This window comes from Trichosurus vulpecula, chromosome 2, assembly GCF_011100635.1.
Source record: "Trichosurus vulpecula isolate mTriVul1 chromosome 2, mTriVul1.pri, whole genome shotgun sequence".
In the NCBI taxonomy this organism is placed as follows: domain Eukaryota; kingdom Metazoa; phylum Chordata; class Mammalia; order Diprotodontia; family Phalangeridae; genus Trichosurus; species Trichosurus vulpecula.
In genome coordinates this window covers 339119908-339146020 of record NC_050574.1, presented here as the reverse complement: position 1 = coordinate 339146020, position 26113 = coordinate 339119908, and the positions used below count along the sequence as shown (strand labels likewise).

The window sequence follows — 26113 nt, the reverse complement described above, 5'->3', positions numbered from 1 at the left end:
GAAAATGAAGATGAGTAGGTCACAGATACATGTCCAAGACAGATCTTGTAACCATGCCAATAAAACCCTTGTGAATGAATAGCTATTGGAAAGAGTGAACATAACCCAAGATTTCCATCATGGTTAAGGCCCTCTCTGATGGTAAGGTAGCTTAGGAAAGCACACTAATTCTCAGTAGTACACTACTAACTGACTCTCCAGTAGCATGAGAAAATCAAAATGTTTCTCTATGTATGTATTAGGTTACAACCAGGGTGATCTAGGTACTAAAATGAAGTATGATCTTTATTTCACATCAACAAACAAACAGTAGCATAAAATAAGGACAATTTAAGAAAATCAATTTCAGTAAAGACTTCTGACTAGAATAACTGTTGAAAATACAGAGAATCTATGACATAGGTTTATATGGATTGCATATAAATCAACATTAAGACACATTTTCATGGAGATATATATATATGTGTGTACATGTGTGTGTGTATATATATATATGTACACACATATGTAGTATACAGGACAGAGCAAAGGGAGAGATAGCGATAGGAGAGATAACAGATGTGAAATGGTGAGGACTTGTGTCATGAGTAGGGACTGTCAGAATGGAGAGAGAAAGATAAATTGGAGTAGAGGTACATACTCTAGGGAAGTACATAGGAAGAAGTGTAGAAGCTAAGACTTGAACCTTAGAAAACTTTCCACTTGATGGAATAAAAAGAGAAAGAAGAGGCTATAAAGTAGACAGAAGAAATGGGAATAGTAGTAGGAAGAGAATCCAAGAAGTAGAGTATCATGGAAACAGAAGTAGGTGAGTTTCTAGAAGTACTGGTGGCCAGTAGCAAATACTACAAACAGTTCAAGGAGACCAAGAACAGAAAGGGTCTCCGAATTTGGTGTCAAGACTATTAGTAGTGACCTTGCATAAATCAGTTTCAGCAGTAGCAGAAACGTAAGCAATAATGTAAAGGAAAAGAAGGCAGAAGGAAAAGACTACTCATTCAAAAAAGAGTAGCAAGGTCAAGAGGGGGTGTTTTTTAAGATAAATGTAACTCATAATTATTTGAAGGCAAAAGGAAAGGAGCTTATAGGAAGAAAGAGATGGAAAATTCTGGGGAAAAAATGAATAAATATGAAAGAAAGTCCCTTAGGATTATGGGAGTGGAAACTATAGCACAGGTGACTGTTACCTTCAGAGAAAAGGGAGACTTTTTTCTCTGACACGAGAAGGATAGAAGAGAGGACAGATGTAGAAACAGAAATATGTTGAGATGAAAGCAAATGAGGGACTGCAGAAAAGGAATACTGTGATATTTACCCACTTTTTTGCTTCAAAATATCTGTCTCTACTTCTACCCTCTTAGTCTTTCTTGATATCTCAGAGCAAGAGCTATTGTTCCTCCTCTCCAAAGCTGACTCTTCTTCTGTATCCCAGCCCTTCCACTGGTTTCTTACTTTCTGCCAATCATGCACAGGTATCCCCTATCTTAAAAACAAAACAAAGACAACAAAAAACAAAACCTTCACTTGACCTTGATGCCCTCACCTCCTATCATTCTATTTCTCTTTCTTTCCTAGACAAACTTCTTCAATAAATGTCCCCTACCTGCTGCCCCCATATCTTCAGTACTTTAAAATCTGGCTATCACCCAATGGACCCCAGTGAAATTCACCAATGACTTTCTTAACTTCTTAGCTGCATATGATTACCTTCTTCTTCTTAAACTTCTCTTCCTTTGGCTTCTGTATTGTTATACTTGACTAACTCTAACTGCTTCTCTTTAATTTCTGATGGCTTCTTCCTTCTTCACCATAGGCATATATCAATACTCAATCCTCAGCGCTCTACTTTTTCATTTTTTTTCCATTTATTTCCTTAAGAGCTCTTTCACTCTTAAGGCATCATTCCTCAAATCTATGCTGAAGACTCACAAATCTAAGTTTTGATACTTCATCTTTTTGTTCTTTTAAGTTTACAACATTCAGTTCCACAGGTTTATGGGTTCCAAATTTTCTCTCCCTCCCTCTCCTCCCCACTCCTTCCGCCAAGACAGCATGTAATCCAATGCAGGTTCTACATTTACCTTCTCACTGGACTTTTGATACTTCATCTTTCTCTAGTCCCAAATATCCAGTTGTTTACAGGTCATCCTGACTGGACATCACAATTACCTCTGACCCAAAATGCTTAAAACTAAATACCTTATCTTCCCAGAAACCAACTACCCACCTCTACTTTCTCATTCTTCCAGATCCACTAGTTTAAAAGCTATAAGTCATTTTCATCTGTTTCCTCTTTCCCCCAAATCCCATTATCAAGTTCTGAAAGACTTTTCTTAGCAAAATCTCTCACATTTGTACTTCCCCATTCCCAAACCCTACTACCCTGATCTAGATTCTCATCACCTTCCCCCAGCATTATATACCAAAAGCCTTTTCTCACTCCACTAGTTTGGTACCCATTTTACACATAAAATACCTACAAATCTACACTGATTCTCTATTACCTTCTACAGCCTAACTACCTATACTTACCACATCCAGGCCCCTTTTCACCTGTTTAAACTCATCTCCTACCACTTTACACCATTTTCTGCCATGGTCAGGGTGATTTCCTTTACCATTCAACATTGTTCTTCCCCTCATTTGGGCTGCCTATTCCTCTCCACCAATCCAAATGCTGAACTTCTTTTGAGAATCGGCTTACTACCCTGGCCCATAATTGATCTTTCCTTTCTCTGATTTCCCATAGTAGTTAGTGTAGATACCTGACAAGGTCTGATCTCTGACGATGAAATGCCCTGAGAGGAAATCATTTGTAAAGTGCTATTTAAGAAACAGCCTTCAATAATTGTAACACATTCATCATAGCCAAGTCACTTTGGTGTTTTCCAGGCCTAAGTCTTTAGGAAGTTGAACAGTGTGACCTGGCCTGTCAATTACCTTAGTGAATGGCACATAAGGACATGGGGACCACTCACAACAGAGAACACATACCTGCAGACACACAGGAAAAGATACCAGGGAACATCCAATCCCCAAAGCTGTACTACACCACCACAAATTCTACTTGTTCCTTGCTTCTCTCCTCCAAGCACTACATATTCTGTACCAAAAGTTCAACTAGGGTCTGCCTTCCAAAACCATAAGTGAACACACTACTTCTCCCTGTTTTAATGTGCTGGCTGCAAACAACCCCTGCTTAGGAGAAGCTACTATACTCTTTGGAACTACTGATCATACCTAACTTCTCTCTCCCAAAACTCAGCTTCACTTCCTCCCTTGCCACGTTAATAATACCATACTGTCTAGCACTTGATTTTATATATTGCATTAACTTCTTATCTAGTTTTCTGCAGGGGTATCATTTCCCCAACAAGACTTTTAACTCCTGAAAGACAAGGTCTATGTGTTCATACTTCTGTATTCTCTTCCATCTAGAACAGTGCTGGGCACATAGTAAATACTTTATAATTCAATCTAACAAATATTCTAAGTAACCATCATAAGCACATGTTGACTTGATGATTATAAATTTAGGCAGCAAACAAATTACAGTTTAGTATCCAAAGTAAATTTCCATAATTAAAATGTGGCAATCTAAATTGAAATATCATTAATAGAATTATATTAAAACTTTTCAAAAATGTATTCCATTTGCTAAAGTTAATTGTACTACTGTGGACAAGAGGTGGCTGTTAAAGGATGACTACTCCAGTGAATTTAATTCCTCATGTTGCATCATGAAAGGCAATTTCATGTACATGGAGAAAAGCAAATCTTACTTTAACTTTCATTTTATTTCTTCTCTTTCTTTTCCCAGGCTTCCTATGGAAGCCATACTCCTGGTGCAAAGTAGATCAAAATTTAAAACAACAAACATAAAAATCCTTAATACTTTAAAAAATGTAAATCTGATTCTTGGAAGTTTTCTTAGAATGCTTTAATAAAGAATATGCAGCAGAAAATTCTAGGATATATTTAAGCTCAAAGACTTTATAATGAAGATATACTTTCAATTTATCAAATATGATAAACATACTTCTATAATCTTTTTTAAAAATGGGTCAACAATCCATGAATTGCCACTACCCCATTTTTTTGCTTCTCAATATTCTTACAATCCTTAAATGTCAATGAAAAAGATGCTATGACATGGCCATATAGACACAGCAAGCAATTATCCCTCTATAATACCAACAATAATCAATTTTAGGCTCAGGGGTAAAGCATTACAGAAATATGCATATTGATGAGGTTTCAAATAAAATCACACTGGAAGTCACTTAAGCACCTGGATTCAAAGACTACTGAAGTGATAATCCAGCTTTTAGCAGCAATAGCTTCTGCAGGTGTAGAAAGAATGTTTTCTTCTTTCAGTCTAATTCATCCTAAATTGAGAAATCATTTGGGAACTGAAAAAGCAGGAAAGCTCCTCTTTCTTTTCTAGTCTATGAATAAAGAGGAAGAGGAAATTAGCTGTATACTTTATGATTCTCTTACTGACCCGACTGAAATAGTTTATTTTTATAAATGATTATGTTTGGTGAATTGATATTTGAAGGAATAAAGCATAAAGTAGATTTGTACTCAAAATATAGCTTATTTTTATCTTTTTTTTGGGCAGGGCAATTGGGATTAAGTGACTTGCCCAAGGTCACACAGTTAGTGTGTCAAGTGTCTGAGGCCGAATTTGAACTCAGGTCCTCCTGACTCCAGGGCCGGGGCTCTACTCACTGCGCTACCTAGCTGCCCCCTTATTTTTATCTTAATAACTACATGTTGAAGAAAAATACCTGGAATATTTGTTGTTTTAATGAAATAATATAATTTCAATCATTTTTACCACTGATTCTTCTTAATAGTACATGGCAAAAATAGTCTAGAAATAAATTTTGATTTATCCATTGAATAAGACCTGATTCACATTCTAAAACCATCCCACTTTTATCCCAATGAGCTTTAGAAAACAAAATAACCAAATCATCACTTTTCTCATGTAGCTGCAAAAATTGGAAATATGAAGATAAATCACTGCCATGAAATATATAGGAACAAAATCAAATGTGCTTATTTAAGGAAAAAAAACTATCACACTAAGCTTTATTGTTCTTTGTTTTTCAGGTGTTTCAGTCTTGTCCAACTCTTCATGACCCCCTGTGGGGTTTTCCTAGAGAAGATACTGGAATGGTTTGTCATTTCTTTCTCCAGCTCATTTTACAGATGAGGAACTGAGGCAAAAAGGGTTAAGTGACTTACCCAGGATCAAACATCCAGTAAGTTGCAGGCCAGACTTGAACTCAGGAAGATGCATCTTCTGGACTTGAGGCCTGGCACTCTATCTATTGTGCCACCTAGCTGCCCTTACTGATTTCTAATTGAAATCTAAGTTTTAATTCTATCATTAACACCAGATAGAAAGTTATCCCTTATGCCCAGAGTACAATTTCCAATCAAGCCTTTGTTCTGTACTGGGTGTCCGTGTCCATTAAAAAATTTATGCTACTATCCAGAGCTAACCTGCCCCTTCTCCTCTGAAGGAGCAATAGTCAAAATGATTAAATGTATACAGTAGAATTACTTGATCTCTCTGAGCCTCAGTTTCCTGAAATGTATAATGAGGAAGACTGGACTACCTATGACTAAGAGCCCTTCCTACTCTAAAGGCTATGATCCTAACCATACAAAGGAGCTCATCACTGAAAAGTACAATTTTCTACCTATATTTTATTCTAGATGCTTGAGATCATTTCTAGTGAAGTACCAAAATTATACTGTAGTTGTATAATTTAATAAAGGAGTGCAACATCAATAAATCCACATATCTTGATTATTTTACATAAGCCAAGAATATTTTTCTTAAACAAGTAACTGGTTAAAAAAGAATTATAAACCAATTCTTTCTTCTACACATTAATAGCCTCATACCTGTCCTCCTAATATAAGAGGTGCCAATAGCTCATACCTGACAAACAGAACTCATCAAAACACCTCCACTCTAGGGGCAGCTACGTGGCGAAGTGAATAGAGTACCGGCCCTGGAGTCAGGAGGACCTGAGTTCAAATCAGGCCTCAGACACTTGACACACTTACTAGCTGTGTGACCTTGAGCAAGTCACTTAACCCCAACTGCCCTGCATTCCCTCCTCCAAAAAAAAAAAACCCACCTCCACTGTCACTTGCGCATTATATTGTTTCTTTTCTATCTTCCAAACTGTTGCTTTTTCTTTTTAAGTATTTAAGTTCTACCCTTTCCTTACTTCTCCCTACATTTATTTCGTTAAGGGTTGATAATAAAATGTTAACACTGTGTTACTCACGGGTAGCCAAGGAAAAGGAGATTGAGGACTGAATGACTTCGGAAGAGATTGACCAGAGTCCAACAAAGCACCCATCCACACAACGTAAGCAGCACCAAACGAGCTGTTATGAGTAATACGTAGTGAATCACAGATGCTGCGCCCACCTTAGAGGCCTGGAAATTTAGAAGCATCAGATATAAAATTTCATAAAGTAGAGAACACAATAGTAGGTATCTTGTCCAAAACAAATACAGTTAAAGTGAGGAGGATACCTGGGTTTATCAACGTTCTAAGCAAAAGAAAAAAAGAAAATTCATTCAAGAAAGCTCCAACCAATTATGGGTTCTTTGTTTAGTTTTTTTAAGCTTTGCAAACAAGGGAATATATAGTCAGACATAGGAATCTAACTTTTTTTCTTAAATCCAATATTCTGATGGCTAAATTAAGGCAATGAGAAAACATATTTGTCAGAACCTACAGCTATGTAGCTCCCAATTTCCTCTTCAAAACAGACTGAGAGGAAAAAAACAAGCAAGAAATAGAGGGAAAAATTGACTCTCTATAACCTGTGAGACAGTGGTCTACTCTCATAAAGGAAAAGAAGATTAGAAGCATATGTAAAGAGAAAAAGGAAACAGAAGGAGTATTCCCAGGGTTCCCAATCTCTCTTGAGTCAGGTTATGAGTAGCTAAGTGCAAGGATGAGAAATACCTAGAGTTGTGGATTACATATTAAACCACTGGAAACAAGCATTAACCGCAGGTCCCAGAGTGAGTAAACGCTAGTGTGTGTACTTTTCTTATGTAAATTTCTTTAATGTAAAAGCTTGAGGTCAGGATTCTTCTCCTTAAGTATTCTTCATGTTGCCATTAACTGTTGGAGTTTAATAAATGTTAAGGAGCAATAATTAATGATAAGATCATAATGTAATACTTAAGCCTAGAATGATGCATAAAGCTCAGTTGTTTTGAATAGGTACAGTTTTTGCTGCCCCATTGATGATACCCTCTCCAATGCGACCTTATTTACCAACTCTCAGCCAAAACCCTGAAGGAGGAGTCTCAGCCATTGGATCCACTCAGCCCCATTTCCAAGGTCCCCAGGGCTGGCTGCCAGTAATTAATGAGGTAGCAGCCCAGTGAATTTTAGTCCTGGCAGGAGAGAGGTGGGCTTGGAGGTGGCAGAACAGGGCCCAATGGATGGGACTCAACTCTGAACGGCCTCTGAGTTTGTGGTTTTATAAGCTCCAGCACCTTCTTAAAGAGGACTAGTCTTCCTCAGGGCAGAGATCCTCCCTGTTACATAGATAATAAAAAAAGAGAAAACAAGAGGCAGGCAAACTAATATTAACATCTATGAAAAATTTGCACGTAATGTTTTTGGTACTTTCCCAACTAACAAATTTTTTAAGAAATTAAAGGGAAAATAAGGGTCGTGTTCTGTGTAAAAAATAAAGGTTCTTTTAGGAAAGATTTCTGAAGAACAACTGTCAGACTGGGGCAATTTGTAAAAGTTTCAGGTTGCTAAAATGCTGGTAGGAGATGCTAAGTGCTAGTGTAGATCAATTTCAAATTGGAGTATATGCCACCTCAAAAGCTAAGAGGCAGGACAGGTGGATATTTTACTCATAAGCAGAAAGTTATCTAGGCTTTCTGTGCTTACTGTATTGATGCCTTTTTGCTATTTCTGCAAAACAAAAGTGAAGAAAGAGGAGCTCAGACAGAGAATGGAACTGAAGTCCACAGGTTATTACTTTAGTTGCAGGCTGTGAATGGCAGCAGCTACAAGAATGAATTTCCGACAAGTATTCAGAGTGGGTAGTAGAGAGAAACTATAAGGGCTTTTAAGGCCAAAATGGTGTAAGTCCTGAAAAAACATACTTGGGTCTGACTCTAAGATAGGATTCAGGATGAGCAAGAAAGCAGCATTAAAATAAAAGTCTGGGGATAAAACCAGCATTATCTCAATCTGTGACTGGTGGCAGCTAATAAAGAAGGATGAGAGAGGGAAGGTGACCTAATTGAAGCCAGACTTGGCTTTTTAAAACAAGTTTGCTCTTTGAGAATGATCTATTTTATTAAATAATTTTACTTAAGTTCCACTGATGTAATAATTACATCATTTTTATAAATAAGTACTGAATAATACATGGTTATAATCTGGACCACAGGCAAACATCTGCCTTGCATCTGGATCACTGAAATATCATTGCCACCCGCGGCAACATAGCTTCAAGGGCAGGAAAAGTATCTAAAGAAAATAACAGCTGAATAAATGCTGAAACTGCAAACCAAAAGTTCTGAAGTGGCAAGAAACATCCCAGGAGATTGGCATGAGGCAGGAAGGAATAAAGATGCAATAAAACGATAATGAGGAATAAAACAATTTATCTTCATTGAAAACATTCCTATTGGGTATTATGCTTACTGACATCTCCTATAATTTCATTTTGTGTTAGTCAAACACAAAAAATTTCAGCTAGGTTAACTCTAGCTATGCAAATTTTCCCATAAAAAGATGTAAAATCCAATCTATGAGCATCATTACTGTTAATAAAAATTGCTGACTTTTATATATTACGTAACAGTTTATAAAATACATTTTCCTACTCCAAAGCAGGAATGGTACAAGTAGTAACACTTCCATTTTGCAGATGAGAAAACTTAAGGCTTAAGGCTTAAGTGCCATATCCAGAGTACTATGCCTAATAAACAAAAGAACTGGTGCTTAAAACTCATGTGTTTTGGCAGTGAGCTCAGCATTTTTCCATTATAATACACATCTGTGTTTATAAACATGGTTTTTTACACTTTTCCATTTCTGAAACAATTTTCCAAACAGTTTTTAGAGTAGCCATATTTTCCAAAACATCATTTGTCTTCATTTCAATATGAAATATGTATGGCACGGCAAAAGCCACAGTCGATAATAGCAACTACTTGAATAAATGCTTTTCTTTGGTTAAAGTCTCAACGAAAAGATTTCTTGGGCCACCTCATTTCCTTTCTATATAGGAAGTGGTCCAAGCTTCTTAAAGAGGCAAAAAGCCTACCTTTCAGGTGGCTTAAATTGCTTTTAGGATATGATAATTGTTACACTGGGTTCTAAAGCTTCACGGTTGAGTTCACACTTGCCAAACAGACTGTTATGTTGAATACCATGGCACAGCGATGTTCTTATAACAAGTACCCCCAAGTTTCATGTGCAAGATGTTTCAGTCATTAAATGATCAACTAAGGGTATTTATTTACTTTCTTTCCAAGGTAAATACAGAAATATAACATTTCTAGTTACTCGGTGCTTTTCCCCACAAGCTTCTTACATGAATCACATAAACTAACTCAGCTCAGGATCATAAGCTAGGGCAGAAGCAGTCACTCTTCTAAACAATAATTTACTCCAGGGTCTTCTAAATGAAAGATTAAATTGAATGGCTTGCATATTCCCTTGTTCCAAGGATTCTGAAGTTAAAATGGCTCTCTCTACAAATGTCAAAGACTATCATTTGTTTCCTTAGACTTTCTACAATGTTGAGACTAATCACTCTGATTCTAAATGAACATCCACGACTCTGAGCTCTTTCTAGGCAACCGAGGTGGTCAGACAACACAATTCCATGGCCAGTTTAGCAAATATGTATATAAAGCACTTGACAAATATCCAAATTTTTGGAGCCAGGATTCCCTTGAACTCCTCCAAAGTGAAGATTCTGGATAAATTCTCAATGCATCTAGAAAGAAAAATACCTTTCCTCCTTATATAGGAAGCTGAAAAGAAAAACAAGAATTCAAAGAGCATCTCTTAATTGTGAAACACACACTACCTCAAATATTCAGTTAATTCTTGCCTATAAAAACAAAGCTAAAATTTGGGGCAAAAACAAAGGGCCTAAATCATTTTTCAGGGCTGAGCCCTCTGACCAAGCTGCAATTTTTGTTTTGTTGAGTATTCTTCACGGGACTAAGAAGGATTTCCAGGTCAAGAATTCTCAGGTCTGGCTGCTATACGACTGGCAGACTATAGTGTAAGAATCTAACATGCTAATGACATTATGTTCTGAAAGAAAATAAAACTTATCTGTAGAGGATGATTTTTTTAAAGACTTAAATTTATATAGATTATAATCTTTAGGACTAATTGTATACAAAGTATGAAGTTGGTAAATAGTCTTAATTTTTAAGTCAAGCTTTAAAAAATGCAAAGTAATTTCTTTAATTAAACTCTCCAAATGGACTTCAAAGGAATTTTTAGTCTATAAACAATTCCAACTCAATGCCATTCCAAAAGGAGTTTTAATTTCATAATTAGGGGATTTGAGAAACTTTCTATTAACTATTAGTCAATATACTGCAAGAAAAAGTGAGGAAACTAAGCTCTCCTTATCCTAACATGTTTGGGGAGAATACTTTTCCTTTATACCACAGGCAACAAGAAAATCATTTTTAAAAGAGTAGTGACAAGCTTTATCCTGGTAAAGATAAGTTATATCTGGACATTTCAAATAACCTTAAGATCTTCAACTTGACCCTCCAAGAGAAAGAATGCAGCAAATTAATCATTACCTCTGAGATGAGCGCCCAGACAAGCCTCCTTGCTAGCATCACTGTGATGAATGCGGCCAGGTGGTAATCAATGAGATGAAAATTCTATAGAGGACAAATATTTGCATCAGAAAGAAACAAATAGCATTTAGTTGAAAACTACTATGTAGATGTTGGTTTCCACAGAACAGAAATTCACACTAATAGCTGAAGGATCTTCAAGTCATCAAAAGGTTACACTTCCTACAGTGGCACCATTACAGTCAGGGATAAAAATTATAGTATTAGTATAGTAAAAATTAAAGTGTATTACACTGTGTTGTAATGGTACTTGAATCAGGAAACATGGCTTAAAAACCAGCTATGACACTAATTGTATAGCCCTGAACAAAGTTCTTCAGCTCTCTAAGTCTCAGCTCTGTCTGTAGATGGCATAATACTTGGCACTATACCTCATACAGAGTTTCTGGGAATAAAGCACTTTGCAAATCTTAAAGTGCTATATAAACAGCCAAAATTCATGATTACTGACTGACCAAAGAACTAAACATAAATTGGACATGTCATTAAAAAATACAATAAAAAGTTGAGTTTAGAGAAATGATGTCAAACTCAAACAGAAAGAGATCCTTGCAGGCTGGATATTGACTTAGAAAACCACAAATTAACATTATCTATATTGTACTGTATTTTTATTTATTTTGTTAAACATTTCCTAATTACATTTTAACCTGGTTCTAGGCTCTCTGAGAGCTATGAGTTTGATACACCTTAGTGTTTTTACTCACAAAATGGGAAAGCATTTTGCCCATAGACTTTTAGAGCTGGATAGGACCTTACACATGTTCAAGACATTTTAGACATAAAGAAATGGAGGCCCAGAGCAGTGAAGTTATTTGCCTGAGAACAGTTAGGTCCCCTGGTTGAGTCCACTGTTCTTTTGAGTATACTACACTGCTTTTCCTGCCATCAACATTGACGATAGGAGCTGGAACAAAATAAGTATTGACTGACACAGCAGATATAATTTAAAAAAATTTTTTTGTCTTTATATTACAATTATTTCTGAGACCCTAATTCTCCCCTACCCCTGAGATTATTGAACCTTCCCTTGTGACAAAGAAAATCAATTAAGCAAAAACAGTGACTAGTTCTGAAAATGTCTACAACATCCTGCCCCTCTAATCTCCTGGATCTCTACAATGAAGAGGGAACCATATGTCATGATCTATGTTCTAGGACCTTCACTGGTTTTCCCAATTACCCAAGGTCTGGCCTTGTTTTAGTGATTATTTTCATTTACACCACTAAAGCCATTGCATACATTGTTCTTCTGGTTCTGCTTATTTTATTCTTATTTTACAGATCATACAAATCTTCCCATGTCTCTTCGTAGTCATTATTTCTTACTGTGCAATAATAGTCCATTACATTTATATACCACTGTTTAAATGATGGGCACCCATTTCATTTCCGATTCTTTGCTTCCATAAAGAATATTACTACAGCATGTTTAGTCTATTTTCTTGAGGTATACCCAAGAGTGGGACTGCTGGATCAAACAGTATGGACAATTTTGTCACTTTCCTGAATAATTTCAAAATGATATCCAGAAAGGTTGGTCTGATTCACAGCTTCACTAACTCCACCCTCCCTCCAGTCTTGTCTTCATACAGCTCCCCACCCCCACCGACTACTCCCCTTTTGTGTCATCTTTGCGAGTTTGCAGAGGATGAGATGGAATCTCAGAGTTTTAATAATACCGTATATAATTGTAAGACAATTTCCCAAGTCACAGAAAAGCTCAGGATGTGCAATGTTAACAAGAGCATTGCAAGATAGGATCTGTGGGTTTCTTTGAGGCTTCAGGCCTCACACTCATGCCAAAGATAATAGTGAAGATTCTGCAGTTAGTCATTATACATCTAAAAATAAAAATTCTAGTCACAATGGTTTGGGCACAAAAGTTCCCTTCTTAGTCTTACAACTCAAGGAAGACAAAGTATTTAAGGGAGTCATCATGTAAATACAAAAAAAATTTTAGTCAACCAACAAGTAATTATTGAGTACCTATTGCTCACTCACCTCTGATGGGTACCGTAAAGCAGAAGTGTCAAACACATACCCTACAACACTCCCAAGTGCAGCCTGAGTCAGATTAAAATGTAACTGGGAAATGTTTAACAACAACAAAAATCAATAAAAGACAGATAATAAACACTTTAAAACTTAAGTCAATATATGGTCCACAGGTTTCCTTATGTACAGATGAGTGGCCTCCATTTCTATTGGAGTTTGATACTACTGCTGTAAAGAATATGGAAGAATATATAGCATAGTCCCAGCCTTCAAGAAAATGACAATCTTTTCTAGTTGAAGAGCTAAGTAAACACAAGAAGCAAAAATTACAATAAGTTAACTAATTGTGTGGCATATTAATTTTGAAACAAACTAGTCCAAACTTTCCTGAAAATAGCATATTAGTCAATGGTAGGAGTTCTTAACCTGCCCATGAACTTGTTTTAAAAAATACTTTGATAACTGTATCTCAGTGCTTGGTTTTACATTACCCATGCTTAGCACAGTGCCTGGCACATGGCAAGCACGTAAAAGGAAAATGCTCATTGTTTTGCCTTGCTACCTTATGCAAACATCCATCTTCAGACATTCCTATTCTTCTCTCCACAAGGATTATTATCACCTTTCACTGCCTTAATCAACAATTAGCAGAGAGTAGGGAAGAAGTCTAGGAAAGTGTTACACAACAAAGCCAACTTTTGAATGCACCAAAATGTCACGACAAACTGGCTAGGCAACACTGAGCTGGAAGCCTGCTCCACTTCGAAAACATAGAACCCTTATGTTTCCATTAAGTTTAATACAACACTCAGAAGAGTCAAATTCAACAACTCCCCAAATTGAAGCTTGAATACTTTTTATTGGTTGGTAATTTAGGTTTCTGAAACACTGGCTGATACTAGAAAGAACTTAAACACTATCACACTAACTCTTCATGCTGAAAAGGTGTATAATAGCATAAATCAAATTACCACAAACTTTTGGGGTTGAGGAGGTTTTTTTTTTTTTAAAACCCTAGACCTATGATTTCATTAGTATAGGAACATTTCAGAGAGGAAACTCTCTCTAATAATGAAGACTGGCAACTGTTCTAAAATTTAGTCTTCCAGAGCTGCCTGAAAGAACTGAAGTTAAATGACTCGGCAATGGTCACATAGCTACTATGTGTGAGAGGTAGGACTTGAATGCAGATCATCTTGACTCACAGTCTGATTATCTATCCATAATGCTGTACTACCCTTTGAGACAATATAATTTATATCTAGAAATACTTGTGATGGTGCAGGAAATAAGCATTCATGCTACAGAATTCAGACCACTAACCAATTTACATATTTCCAAGCATTTTCATTCCTTTGAAACATAAACGATTAGAAAAGATTCTTGGAATAACAACTTGATTACAAGTCACTCAATTCTTCCAAATAACGGAAGTTTTAATGAAAAGATATTTTTGCTACACATAATTTTATACCCATAGAAGAATCTAGTAAGACCTCAAGGAATTTGAACTTGAAGGTCAATAAAGACTTACCAGGGAAGTACAAGAAGCAGGATGATTGTAGGGATACCACCACACAGTTTTGTAGATGTTGATGTACTGAATGAACAGGGCTACTAGAAGGTAAATGAAGAAGAGAAATTCGAAGAGCAGGCTCCCGTCCACAGGCAAGTCTGGAATCTGGCAATGACGTACAGGCTCGGGAGTGATTAAGGCTGTGATAGGAGGAACCGAAAGGCCAACAGCACTACCATTCCTGAAACAGATAACTATAATTAATTCAAGACCTTATTAGATTTAAATGACAATAAAAGCCTAAAGTGCTTAAAGGAGTATCATAGTTTGTAGGGACAGAGTATTAAAATGATCTATTTTACCATATATGTGGAGAGAGAGAGAGTGTGTGTGTGTGTGACCAGCAAACCACCTATCTGGCTCAAGTGAGCGGCCACAAGTTTGTAGTCTCTGCTCTCTTTACTCCTCTAACTCAATGTTTTTATGTTCTTGTATTTAGTCTACTATTTTGTCCTACTTTCTTGGTTTTCTGTTATTCATTCTACTTCCATTTTCTTTTCTTCAGCCTTCTCTGATCCACTTCCCTAGCAAGCCACCTGCTCTTCCCTGATTCTCTTACTCTTAGAATGATCTAACACACCAACAACTTTGTTAGGTATAAATTTCCTAGACAATTTCCAAATACATATCTTTGATTGTGATGCAAGCATTATTTTAGAGATTGAAGTAGCTGTGTCAAGTTCATTTAGTACATGGACCCCTAGTCCTTTATCTACAAGCCCCACTGTAGCCCACACTATCATGGTCAGTACCTTTTCCCAAGTATAAATCTATGCCTTTATCTGTTTCTGAAAGTAATGGGTGTATTTAATAATATATATATGGTAGCTGGGGCAGGGTGGGGGTGGGGGGAATTACAGAAATCACAACAGACTAACTAGTGGGTAGCAATCATTTTCCAATGCCTCCATTCCTTGATAAAGCATAAAGGCACGGATGCAAGAGGTACAAATCTCTATTCTACAGCTGCCACTACCATCTGGAATATTCCTGCCAAGGACATACTACACAGGACAGAGGTAGGGGACAGTCTGCTCACTATTACAGATTGAAAGAAAAAACTGCTGTGCTTAAGGTCAACCCAATTTTTAAAATATTGAGGAATCAAACACTAAGGCTCTTTTTCCCTAACAGAGGCTTTTCCCCCAAGCAAATGCTTCAGTATCTAATCACTTTGGGTGAACTAGGTTCAAGAAAGGAGTTCCTATTCCCAGCATGACAGAATTTCTTTTGATCACATCTCTTATAAAATCATTTTCAATCCCTGCTTCCCATCTTCTCTCACAAACAGCCCCAAAATCAAAGCACTGAGTATAAATAGCAGTATGTAGACAATATATCTACACCTCTGATTACAGCAAAGCTGTATAGTTCCACCAGGAACACATCCCAGTGTGGCCCTATTCTACACAGTCCTTGTCGTCATCTTCCCTGTGGTTCAAGCCATTTCTTTTGTGTTCTATATTTTCCTTTGTTATTTTGCAGCTGTAACCTGGGCAACCTAATACCTCCAAGATAGGAGTATTATGCTGGAGTCACATAATTACTGTATACTTTGTGGATTACAATATGATATATTAATAAAGAAATAGAGGTCCTGGAGAACATATATATGAAAGATTCACAGTTTTAACATCTCTGCCTGTATTCATTAACTGTAATCTAAACAGTTATCTGTCCTATCTCTCAAATGAATACTAGTTTCCTATTGCGAAAAAAAAATCTATATTATTTTTTAAAGTAATCAGGTTTTAATATCACTATTTATTTTTGTGTCTACATTGACTCACCCTAAGACAATCAAAACAGAATGCTGCCTGTAAGCACATCCATCCAAAAAGAGAGTAGCATTTGCATCTTCTTTCACAGGTGGATCACTGGTGCCTCAAACAGGCAGTGTTTCCTGTTCTACCTTGATCCTTTTAAGATCTATCATCTTTAGCCCCTAAAAAGACAAGTTTATACCTGATAACACCTGAAGAGCAGGAATGAGATACGGCTTATGAGAATGCCCAAAGAGTACCAAATGTCTCTATTTTTCACCCTGATGACCTACTACACAATAGATCGGAGCCCCTGACTTCAAAGCTTAAGTGGAGAATAGACTTTCTATTGCAGAAAACTACCCAAGCAGGGAGACCTTGCACTGAGATGAAATAGAACAAGACCTGCATTTTGTAAAATTACAAAAAGAATGGAGCTGCTTTGGAAGTGCTAATTGTATCACACAGGGGAGTGAGGAAAACCCCTGGAGTAGTACCCCACTGTAAGGAAAATGCTAAGTTCTAGCTCTAGTAAGTCACTTAAAATACAGCAAGTTGTCATGTACCATGCAATAACATTCTAGGTTTGAAAATTTTAGTGTAGGATGGTAATTCTAGAATCGATGTCTCTTCCATAGAAGCCTCTCAGAAGATACTTTATTCACATAACCATGACTTTCCCCATGTCCTACAAATAATCTTTTAAGTCTGAAAATATTCCCCTGTTATAGAAGTAGCAAGAAGTTCTGCTACATACTCCCAAAAGGACTTTATACAACTTAATTGAAATCCCAGCTGGGCCTCAGTTTTCCTTGTTTATAAAATCAAGGAGCTAGACTAGATCTAAGATCCTTTCCAGCTCTAAGTCTATGATTCCATGATTACTGTCACTATTTTTAGTTGCCCAGGGAGAGCAAATAACCATATATTTCTATGACTAATATTTGCCTTTACTGCTTATTTCTTATAGTCAGGTATCTTATGCTAAACATTGGTTAGTAACCAACTGATCTTATGAATGTGAGCATAGATATGGAGAACTAAGCTTCCTGTTGTTTATACAACATAAGATATTTTCAGAAACTTGACGGCTGTTTGCAGAATATGCGAAAAAACTTTTGTCATGTGAGGATGGTATTTTCAGAAAGGTTCCTCTAAAAAGAGGGATCAATTTCAGACTCATCATCCAACATTAAAATTTCCAAAACAAAGAATGTTATTGAATTGATACATAACAATTTTCTGTACTTTAGTGATACACAGAAACCAGAACTCAGCTTTTTTCCTGAAAGACAGGATCAAGAACACTACAGCTGGCCCCTGAAAGGGATACAAGGAAACGATAGGTATAAAGGTCCAGGAAATTGGTTTAGTAAACCAATTGTTTACTGAACATTTGGAAATTCATTTCTCACAGGTATCTCAAATTTAACTGTCCAAAACAGAACTCATTCCCTACAACCACTCCCTATTCCCAACTTCCCTGCTTTTGTCAATGGCACCATCTACCTTCCAATCATTAAGGTATGTTACTTCAGAGGCATTCTCAACTCCTCACACTCCCTCAGAGTGAAAGGATAATAATCCCTAAGGATCAGCAGCACTGAGACTGGTAAATGTAGTCAGAAGTGAGATGGAAAAAAAAATAAAAGGAGTTAAAAGAGATAGTATAATAATTAGGGGACATGTGGCATAGGTCAGGAGTCTTATTACAAAATAAAGTAAGTATATGCAAGGAGAAGAGAGAAGAGAAAGGAAGAGACATTCTAGCTAACAACAATTTCCCCACACACAAATCCCCAAACCACAAGATTACCACTTTCATTAGAAAATCCCCTCAAATGCTGTAACACATACATCCCACACTCCCTTTCTCTGAAAAAGACCATCATAACAGACTGGACAAATGGATTTATGCCTTGTTTATGTCTAGGACATATTTTTACTATGTAGTACATGATCCAAAGGAGGAAATAATGTTCATCCAGGGTTTTCCTAGGGCAAAGCTAAAAGCTTTATCTGCTTCAAAGTGTTCAAAAACAACTCTTATTTTGCTAGTTTTCAAGGTTTTTTTTTCCCCCTTATAACAAGTGCTTAGAAACTACGGTAGATATTAAGAAAATAATGAGTTTATTAAAAAGTATAAGGCCCAATCCTTGCCTATTGGGAGTTTAAACTTTAAGTACAGAGCCAAGACATGAACACATGATAAAATTAATAAAGAAGTTAAGTAACCCCTGTATACAAAAATACAACAGAATTCACGAGGCAGAGGGAAAGATCTCTTTGTCTGGAAAGGTCAAGGCTTCACAAAAGGATATTGGGATTTCAGCTAGTTCCTGAAGGATATGCAAAATTTTTAAAAGGATAGAGTAGACAGACAATAATACATTTCAGGTGATATAAAAAATCTTAGACAAAACTGAGGAAGCAAGTTCAGGGCATACTTGGGAGATAATAAGTAGACTAGTTTGACTGGAGTATAGGTTTATATGGTGTAAAAGTGAAAGATGAGGTTGTGACAGTGTTGGGACCAAGCTTTAGAATTAAAATGCTGGTTTAAATCAAAGCAAGTAGCAACTCTGCTCAGGTGACAAAAATGACAGATTAGAAAAGTGACTAGGGAGAAGCTAGAACAGAATCCCTATCCACTGCTATACAACCAAGCTTCTTGATGAGGTGGCTAAAAATACACTTAATTCTTAATCATCATGCTACTGAGAACCAGGAATAGCAGGGATGAATTAAGCCTACAAATACAAATTAAACCATTTATCCTTTACAAACCATTAAAACAAAAAACTTGGTAAAAACAGTATTTCAAACTCACTTATTACTAAGAAATTTTAGTAAAGGAGAATTTGGGCAATTCTTACTTCAATGTAATGCAATCAAGCCTATGATCCCAGAACCTCATGCTAGCCATTACTTTCAACTTCCTTTCTGTCAATACCTATCACTTCATTTCCCAATTCCTTGCAAAATATCCCTTTCCAAACTACATTTTCCATCTTCTAATAAAGATGCAAATTAACAATGAAATAGTCAAAAAGCTAACAGCTAGAAGGACCACCTAGATACTAGGACACTCTTTTTTTCTTTTTATTTATTTATTTTTAGTTTTCAACATTCACTTTTATAAGATTTTGAGTTCCAAATTTTCCCTCTCCCCAAGATGACATGTATAGGCTATACCTGTACAATCATATTAAACATACTTTCACATTAGTCATGTTGTGAAAGAAGAATCAGAACAAAAGGGAAAAACCACAAGAAAGAAAAAAACAACAAAAAAAAGAGAAAATAGTATGCTTTGATCTGCATTCAAACTCCATAGTTCCTTCTCTGGATGTGGATAGCATTTTCCATTATGAGTCTTTTGGAATTGTAGGACACATTTTTTTTTTAGGACACTCCTTTTAACCAAGAAACAGTACTATATTCCCTAATCTCTAACTATGGCATTCCCCTGCTATAATCTTGCAAGGCATTCTAAAAATGTTCAAAAGTTTTCAAACAGTATTTAACAGTGGGATTCAGGAATAATTTTTGATGAGGTATACCTCTTTGTAGCCTGATGACTTCTGATCATATCACATTACAAAGTAGCATCATTATGCCTGTACCTGTTTCTTAGACCTGTTCCATTGCCACAGCCTCCTCCAACCAAAGTCTGTAGAGAAGGTAAAGCTGAACGGCTTAGCTGCTGCCGACTAGGGCCCCTCCTTCCACCGGGCATGTCCAGGAACCAGAATGTTTCCAGTGCCACCTACAGCTGTGACCCAGTCAATAGTTTCCAACCTGTTCCACCTCTGGAGAAATATTTAAATACAAGTTTACTACTTAGGAATAACACAACAAAGAAAGAACAAAAAGTAAATGAAAAACTTTGTAAGACAAGTTAGTCAAATATTTGCAGTATTCTTTAGCCATGTTAGTCTAATGAAGCAGTTTCCAGGGTCCCTAAGGTCAAAACTATTTTCACAGTAATACTAACACATTTTAATTTCAAATACAGCAAATATCAATAGCCATGTAAACAAAAGTTCTTGGGGGGGGATGGGGGCACGGTGTTCTCAATGATTTTTAAAAGTGTAAAAGGGGTCCTGAAACCAAAAAGCTGGAGAACCACTTGTCTAATGGAAGGATTAACAATCTTTATCCTTCTGACCCAAGAATAGTCAGAAGACCAAAGTTCTAATCCACTCTCTAGAAAACCTTAAATAAATCTTTGTGCCTCATTTTACTCAATGTAAAATGATTAATATTGTTTATTTCTAATTTACAAATGTCTTACAAAGTTAAATGAGACGTAAATGAAAACACTTTGGTTGTGGTATCTGAAAAGTACATAGAAAAGAGTTAACTAAAGCTAATCCTACAAAGTATCCTTGATTCCAGAACCCTCCAATTTACACCAGGAGATTGCAATCATAATTCACCCCCTGTCTCTAAATTTCAGTCTCTCCCTATCTACTGGATCCTTCTCTGCTGCCTACAAACACACTCAGGTCTCTTCCATTCTTTAAAGAACATACACATATATTTAAAAAAAAACCACAACTCTACAAATTACACTTTACTCTATCATCCCCTGAAGCTATCCTTATATTTCTCCTTTCAGGGCCAAACTGCTAGAAAGAAGCTATGTACTCTTAAGCATTCAGTTTCAATCCTGCCACTTAAACACTAAACCCTATGTAATCTGGTTTCTGACCTCATCACTCAACTGAAACTGCTCTCTCAAAAGTTATCACTGATCTATTAATTGCCAAATCTGATAGCCTTTTCTCAATCCTCATCTTCCTGACCCTTCTGCAACATTTGACATGGACAATCACCTCCTTGTGGATATTCTTTTCTGTTTTTTTGTGTGTGATACTACTCCCTCTTGTTCTACTCCAAACTACAATCACTCAATTTCATAGATCATCATCCTTACTGTGGTATGTATACCTCAAGACTCTGTCACAGGTTCTCTTTCCTCTTTACAGGCTCTCTTTTGGTGACCTCATCTCCTCCCATGAGTTTAATTATCATCTTTATGGAGATAATCCCTAGATCTATATATCCAGCTCAAGTCTCTCTCCTACTGAACATATGGAAATGGATGTCTCACAGACATCTCAAATTCAACAGTCCAAACACAACTCATCACACCCTAGAACCCATTTGTCCCCATTCCCAATTTCCCAGTTTTTGTCAATGGCACCATCAACCTTCCAGTCATTCAGGAATGCAATTTCAGAGGCATTCTCAACTCCTCAAACCCCCTCACCCTAAACGGTCAATCAATTACTAGGTCTTGTTAATTCTATATCTACAATATCTCTTGCAATCATCCCCTTTTCTCTATTAACCTGATCACCATTGGTTCAGGCCCTTATCACCTTTCAACTGGACTCTGCAATAACTTCCAAGTTAGTCTCCCTGCCTCAAATCTCTCTGCTCTCCATCCCATCCTCCACACCAGAGGTATCAAACATGCCAGCTAGGACAGGTGTGCAGTCCACAACACTATTCCCACAACATTCCCAAGTGCTACCATACCAGATTAAAATGTAACTGGGAAATATTTAACAAAATAAAAAAACATAAATATTAACTTTAAAACTAAGTCCACATACAACCACAGGGATCTTTATGTACAGATGAATGGCCCTCATTTTTATTTGAATTTGACATCACTGCTACACACAACTGCCAAAGGGATTTTTTCCTAAAGCAAAGGTTTAATGATAATGTTATCTCTCTGCTCCATAAACTTCAATGGCTTCCCATTTATTACCTCTAGGAGCAAACACAAACTCCTCTGCTTGGCATTTAATGACATTCACTATCTGTGTCCAACCTACCTTTCCAATCTCATTTACGTTACTCTCCTTCAAGCATTCTTTTGTCTAGCCAAACTAGTTATCTTGCTGTTCCTCAAAAAGAACATTCCCACCACTTTGTTCTGTGCTTTTACGGAGGCCAAGATCCATGCCTGGAATACACTCTCTCTTCCCACTTGCTTCCTAGAGTCCCTATTTTCCTTCAAAACTCAACTTGAAGGTCACTTTCTACATGAAGCTTCTCTTGATTCCCACCTTCCCACCCACCCCACCCACCCCTGCCAGTGCCTTCTCCCAAAATTTCCTTTTATTTATTTTGTATATATTTTGTCCAAACTTACATACACCTATCTATCTACCCTGATAGAATGCATACTCCTTCAGAACAAGTGCTGTTTTCACTTTTGTATTGTATCCCAGCATAGTGCCTAACACACAATAGGTGTTTAAATGCTAGATAGAACATAAATACTACATCCAATCTGACATGACAAGATACAGTATAATAATCATATCATTTAATTTTCAATAAACTGAAATAATGAAGGAGCATTGTGATATACTGGAAAGAGTCTGGAATTAAAAGATTCTAGCCCTAATTCCACTACTAATTGGATATAAGACTTCAGGCAAATCACTTAAGTGTAACTCAGTTTTCTGTGGGAAAATAAGAATTCTATGTTCTATCTGCTTTACCTTTCACAGAGGATTGTTATGAGAATCAAGTATGATTGATGGCCAAGTATGATGATCAAGTATAATCAAACATGACTAAAATACTAGGTGAGAAAGTACTTTAGATTAGATGTTACAGAAATATAAAATATTGTTAATAATGCATAAACCTTGTCCAGTGTATTATAGATGAACTTTTTTTTCTGGGTATGGGTTGGCCTCAATGGTCACCCAAATCCCTTTTAATACAGAACTAGTGATTCTCTTATAGCAATCCCATAAAAAGTTTGCTTAGAAAAAGAAATATTCAAATTTAGGAGAAATTATTCATGTCCTGTGGCAGGGGTTTCTTAATATAGAGTCCATGAATTTAAAACAAAAATTTTGATAATTGTGTTTCTATATAATTGGTTTCCTTTGTAATCCTACGTATTTTATGTAATTTATGTACATAATATGTATGTATATTTTATGGAGGCTTCACCAGACTGCCAAAGAAGTCCAAGGCACAAAAAGAACTAGAGAGCTTCTGTACAAAATGAAGATGTGGAAAAGTACTGAAAATAAAATCTTACTAGGTAAAGAAGAAAAACTTCTTAATAATCAGAGATATCTAAAAGTGGAATAAGGTGCAACGGGAGACAATAAGTTCCCTCTCCTTGGAGATCTGCAAGCACAAGCTGGATGATCCCTTGTCCAGTATGCTGGGGGTGGGGGGAGGCTTCTTTTTTCCTGGTATGGATTGTGCTGCAGTTTTACTATGATGCCCGAAGCCCTTCCCAGCACAGACCTTGCAATCCCGTGAAACTGAACCCTTAAAAAGTCTGTCCAGAAAAAGGAAGATTCACAACTATAAGAAATGAAGTTCCCATCAAACCGACTGCACCATGGGCTCTGGGGTAGGGTTAGCAAGCCAAGTTTCATATGCTACAGCTTTTAGTGTTCCAGAATCATCACAAAGCATCTGAGAAACCCGGGTTTCCAAAACGTCACATCTGAGTTTTTCCTAACTCCCGTGTCGGCTGCCTCTTCAGTCCAGCTGGACTAACAAATATGAGGCGAATGAAGGCGTTTAAAGGGCTCGGGTTCTCTCATTCATAAAGAGGCTTTTCTAGTTCTGAGCTGCAGAAAACAGAAGAGGGGGAGAAAGGAGAAGAGGAGAAAGGGGCCCGGAGGGAGGCTGTGTCGATGCTTCCTCCAGATGAGGAAGAGTGGAAGAGAAGAGGAGAAAGACGACACCGGCGGCCAGACCGAAGATGGGCCAGCGGCCCCGGGACTTACGCATGGAGGCCTGGACTGCGGGGCGGGTTCCCCAAAACGGCGGTGGTGGCTTCACGGGCTGTCCCTGGGGCGGGCGGACAGGTTCCCTCCCCCGCCCCAACCGCGACGCTCCAGGCCTGCTGTCCCTAGTCTCCTCACAGAGATCCGAAAAGAGGTGGCCAGTCTGTCTCCGGACGCCAGGCAGCCAGACCCCAGCTCCAGTCCAGTCAGCAGTGACCAGCCCCGGTTGCCGCGGAGCTGAGGAGACGTGGCAGCGCGCAGTGATGACGTCAGCGGCGCGCCCGACGACGACCGGCCCCCGGAAACTAAACACACAGAGAGGCGGAGATCTCGGGGCTCCGGCCATCCCCGGCTCGCATTCCCCGCGCCTGCGTCGTGGCGCGAGTGCGCGTGCGAGCAGGGGGCGGGACTCGTTCCCAGTGCTTACGCACCTGCGCGGTAGTGTATCTTCCCGACTCGCAGTTTCCGGCAACGGTTGAGCCCCTGGACTTATGGTGTTCCCTATGCCTTTTCCCCATCCCCCTGGGCGTTAGTTAAACGTCTGTTACAATTATTAAGATATATTTTTGTATTCCATTCTTGCTGAACGCGTCTGAACGTTGTATGTCTGCCGTCGGAGGCCCAGCCTAGCCGAGCGCGGAGAGGCTCGTCACCAGAAGGTCAGCCCGCTTGGTGCTCCCCCCCCCCCTTTTTTTGGCCGCGAAAACTATGAATCGGGCAGAAATACAAAATGGCCCCCCTCCCTATGAAGGGCCCTCCTGCAGTGACGGGGGCAGAGGCGGAAGCGGAAAGGCGCAAAAAGGACCCCCGGGCGCCAAGAGACCCTATATAAACATAGATTTAGCGGTTGGGACTTTCAACGTGGGTTCCCTGTCCACTGATGAGTTAGTAGACACGCTCCTCGAGGAACTAAAAAACATACACATTGATATACTTGCTATAAATGAAACCAGACGTGAAGAAGAAGTTTCATCTGAATGGAAAGATGGTTGGCAGGTTCTCCTTGGAGAGGGGAATGAAGGAGTTGGTGGGGTTGGTTTCATGGTGGGCCCAAAAGCAACAAGGAATATAATCTCATGGTATACTTGGTCGTCTCGCCTCGCAGTCCTTACAATGAGGGTCAGCCGAGATGCCACCATGAAAATCATTGCTGCTTATGCACCAAGATCCATAGCAGAGGAGGAAGAAGTAGATAAATTTTATGAGGATCTTGATAAAATCCTCCAAATTGAATCAGCATATACTTTGATACTTGGTGACTTCAATGCAAAAGTGGGCACAGGAGAGGAAGGGGAAGAGTATGTTGGAAGATACGGTTCTGGATCAAGAGATGAAAGAGGCCAAAGACTTGTAGAATATGCAGAAGCTTCACACCTGTACATCATGAACACTTTTTTCATGAAGCGAGTAGGAAGGCGCTGGACATGGTCCCCAGATGAAGTTGTAAAAGAAGAAGTTGACTATATTTTAACAGACAAGAAGCAACTGGTTACAGATGTGGCAGTCATTTCAGAATCAGTTGTCTGTATGCAGTCATATCATCGATTGGTTCGGGCAAAGGTTAAATTAAACACCAAATTAGAAGAAAGGATGAAGATGAAAAGAAGGCACTGTGTGCGATTACAGCAACTTGAAGAAGAACTGTTTCAACACACTGTGGAATCCCAAAACTGGGAAGTGAACAGAAATAGAGACTATGATTCTGAATATGAACGGCATTTACTGCAAAAGATTAACCGATGTAAAAAAATCATCACAATGAAGAGACCAAAAGAGCCCAGAAATCGCCTTAGCCAAGAAACGCTCAATCTGCTTGCTAAGAGGAGAGACATGGCAGCTAGGGGTGATAAGGGCCCAGAATACAAGGCCATTTGCAAAACACTACGGAAGAAGATGACTGAAGATTATGAACAATATCGCCAAACTAGACAGCAAAAAACAGTTGAAGAGAAAACAGTTGAAGATCAGAGAGGTTCGCGTGAAAACCATCCAAAATACAGTTTCCAAAGAGGATTTGCAGAGAGAATTGGAAGAAGGACAGCGAACAGATTGGAAATAGAACATA

The 26113-nt window shown here is 37.9% G+C and overlaps 1 protein-coding gene across 1 annotated transcript in view; it reads right to left on the bottom strand.

The window, feature by feature from the left end:
- TMEM39A (transmembrane protein 39A) overlaps positions 1-24303 on the bottom strand; it is a 30409-nt gene extending 6106 nt beyond the window's left edge. Inside the window, exons 1-5 of the mRNA XM_036746110.1 lie at positions 24049-24303; positions 19885-20070; positions 14454-14676; positions 10862-10945; positions 6318-6472 (exon numbers count right to left, since the gene is read on the bottom strand). Coding sequence (XP_036602005.1) covers positions 6318-6472; positions 10862-10945; positions 14454-14676; positions 19885-19997 — 575 coding nt within the window. The 5' untranslated portion in view covers positions 19998-20070; positions 24049-24303. The remainder of the gene's footprint in view (positions 1-6317; positions 6473-10861; positions 10946-14453; positions 14677-19884; positions 20071-24048) is intronic.
- Between the last annotated feature and the right edge of the window lie 1810 nt (positions 24304-26113).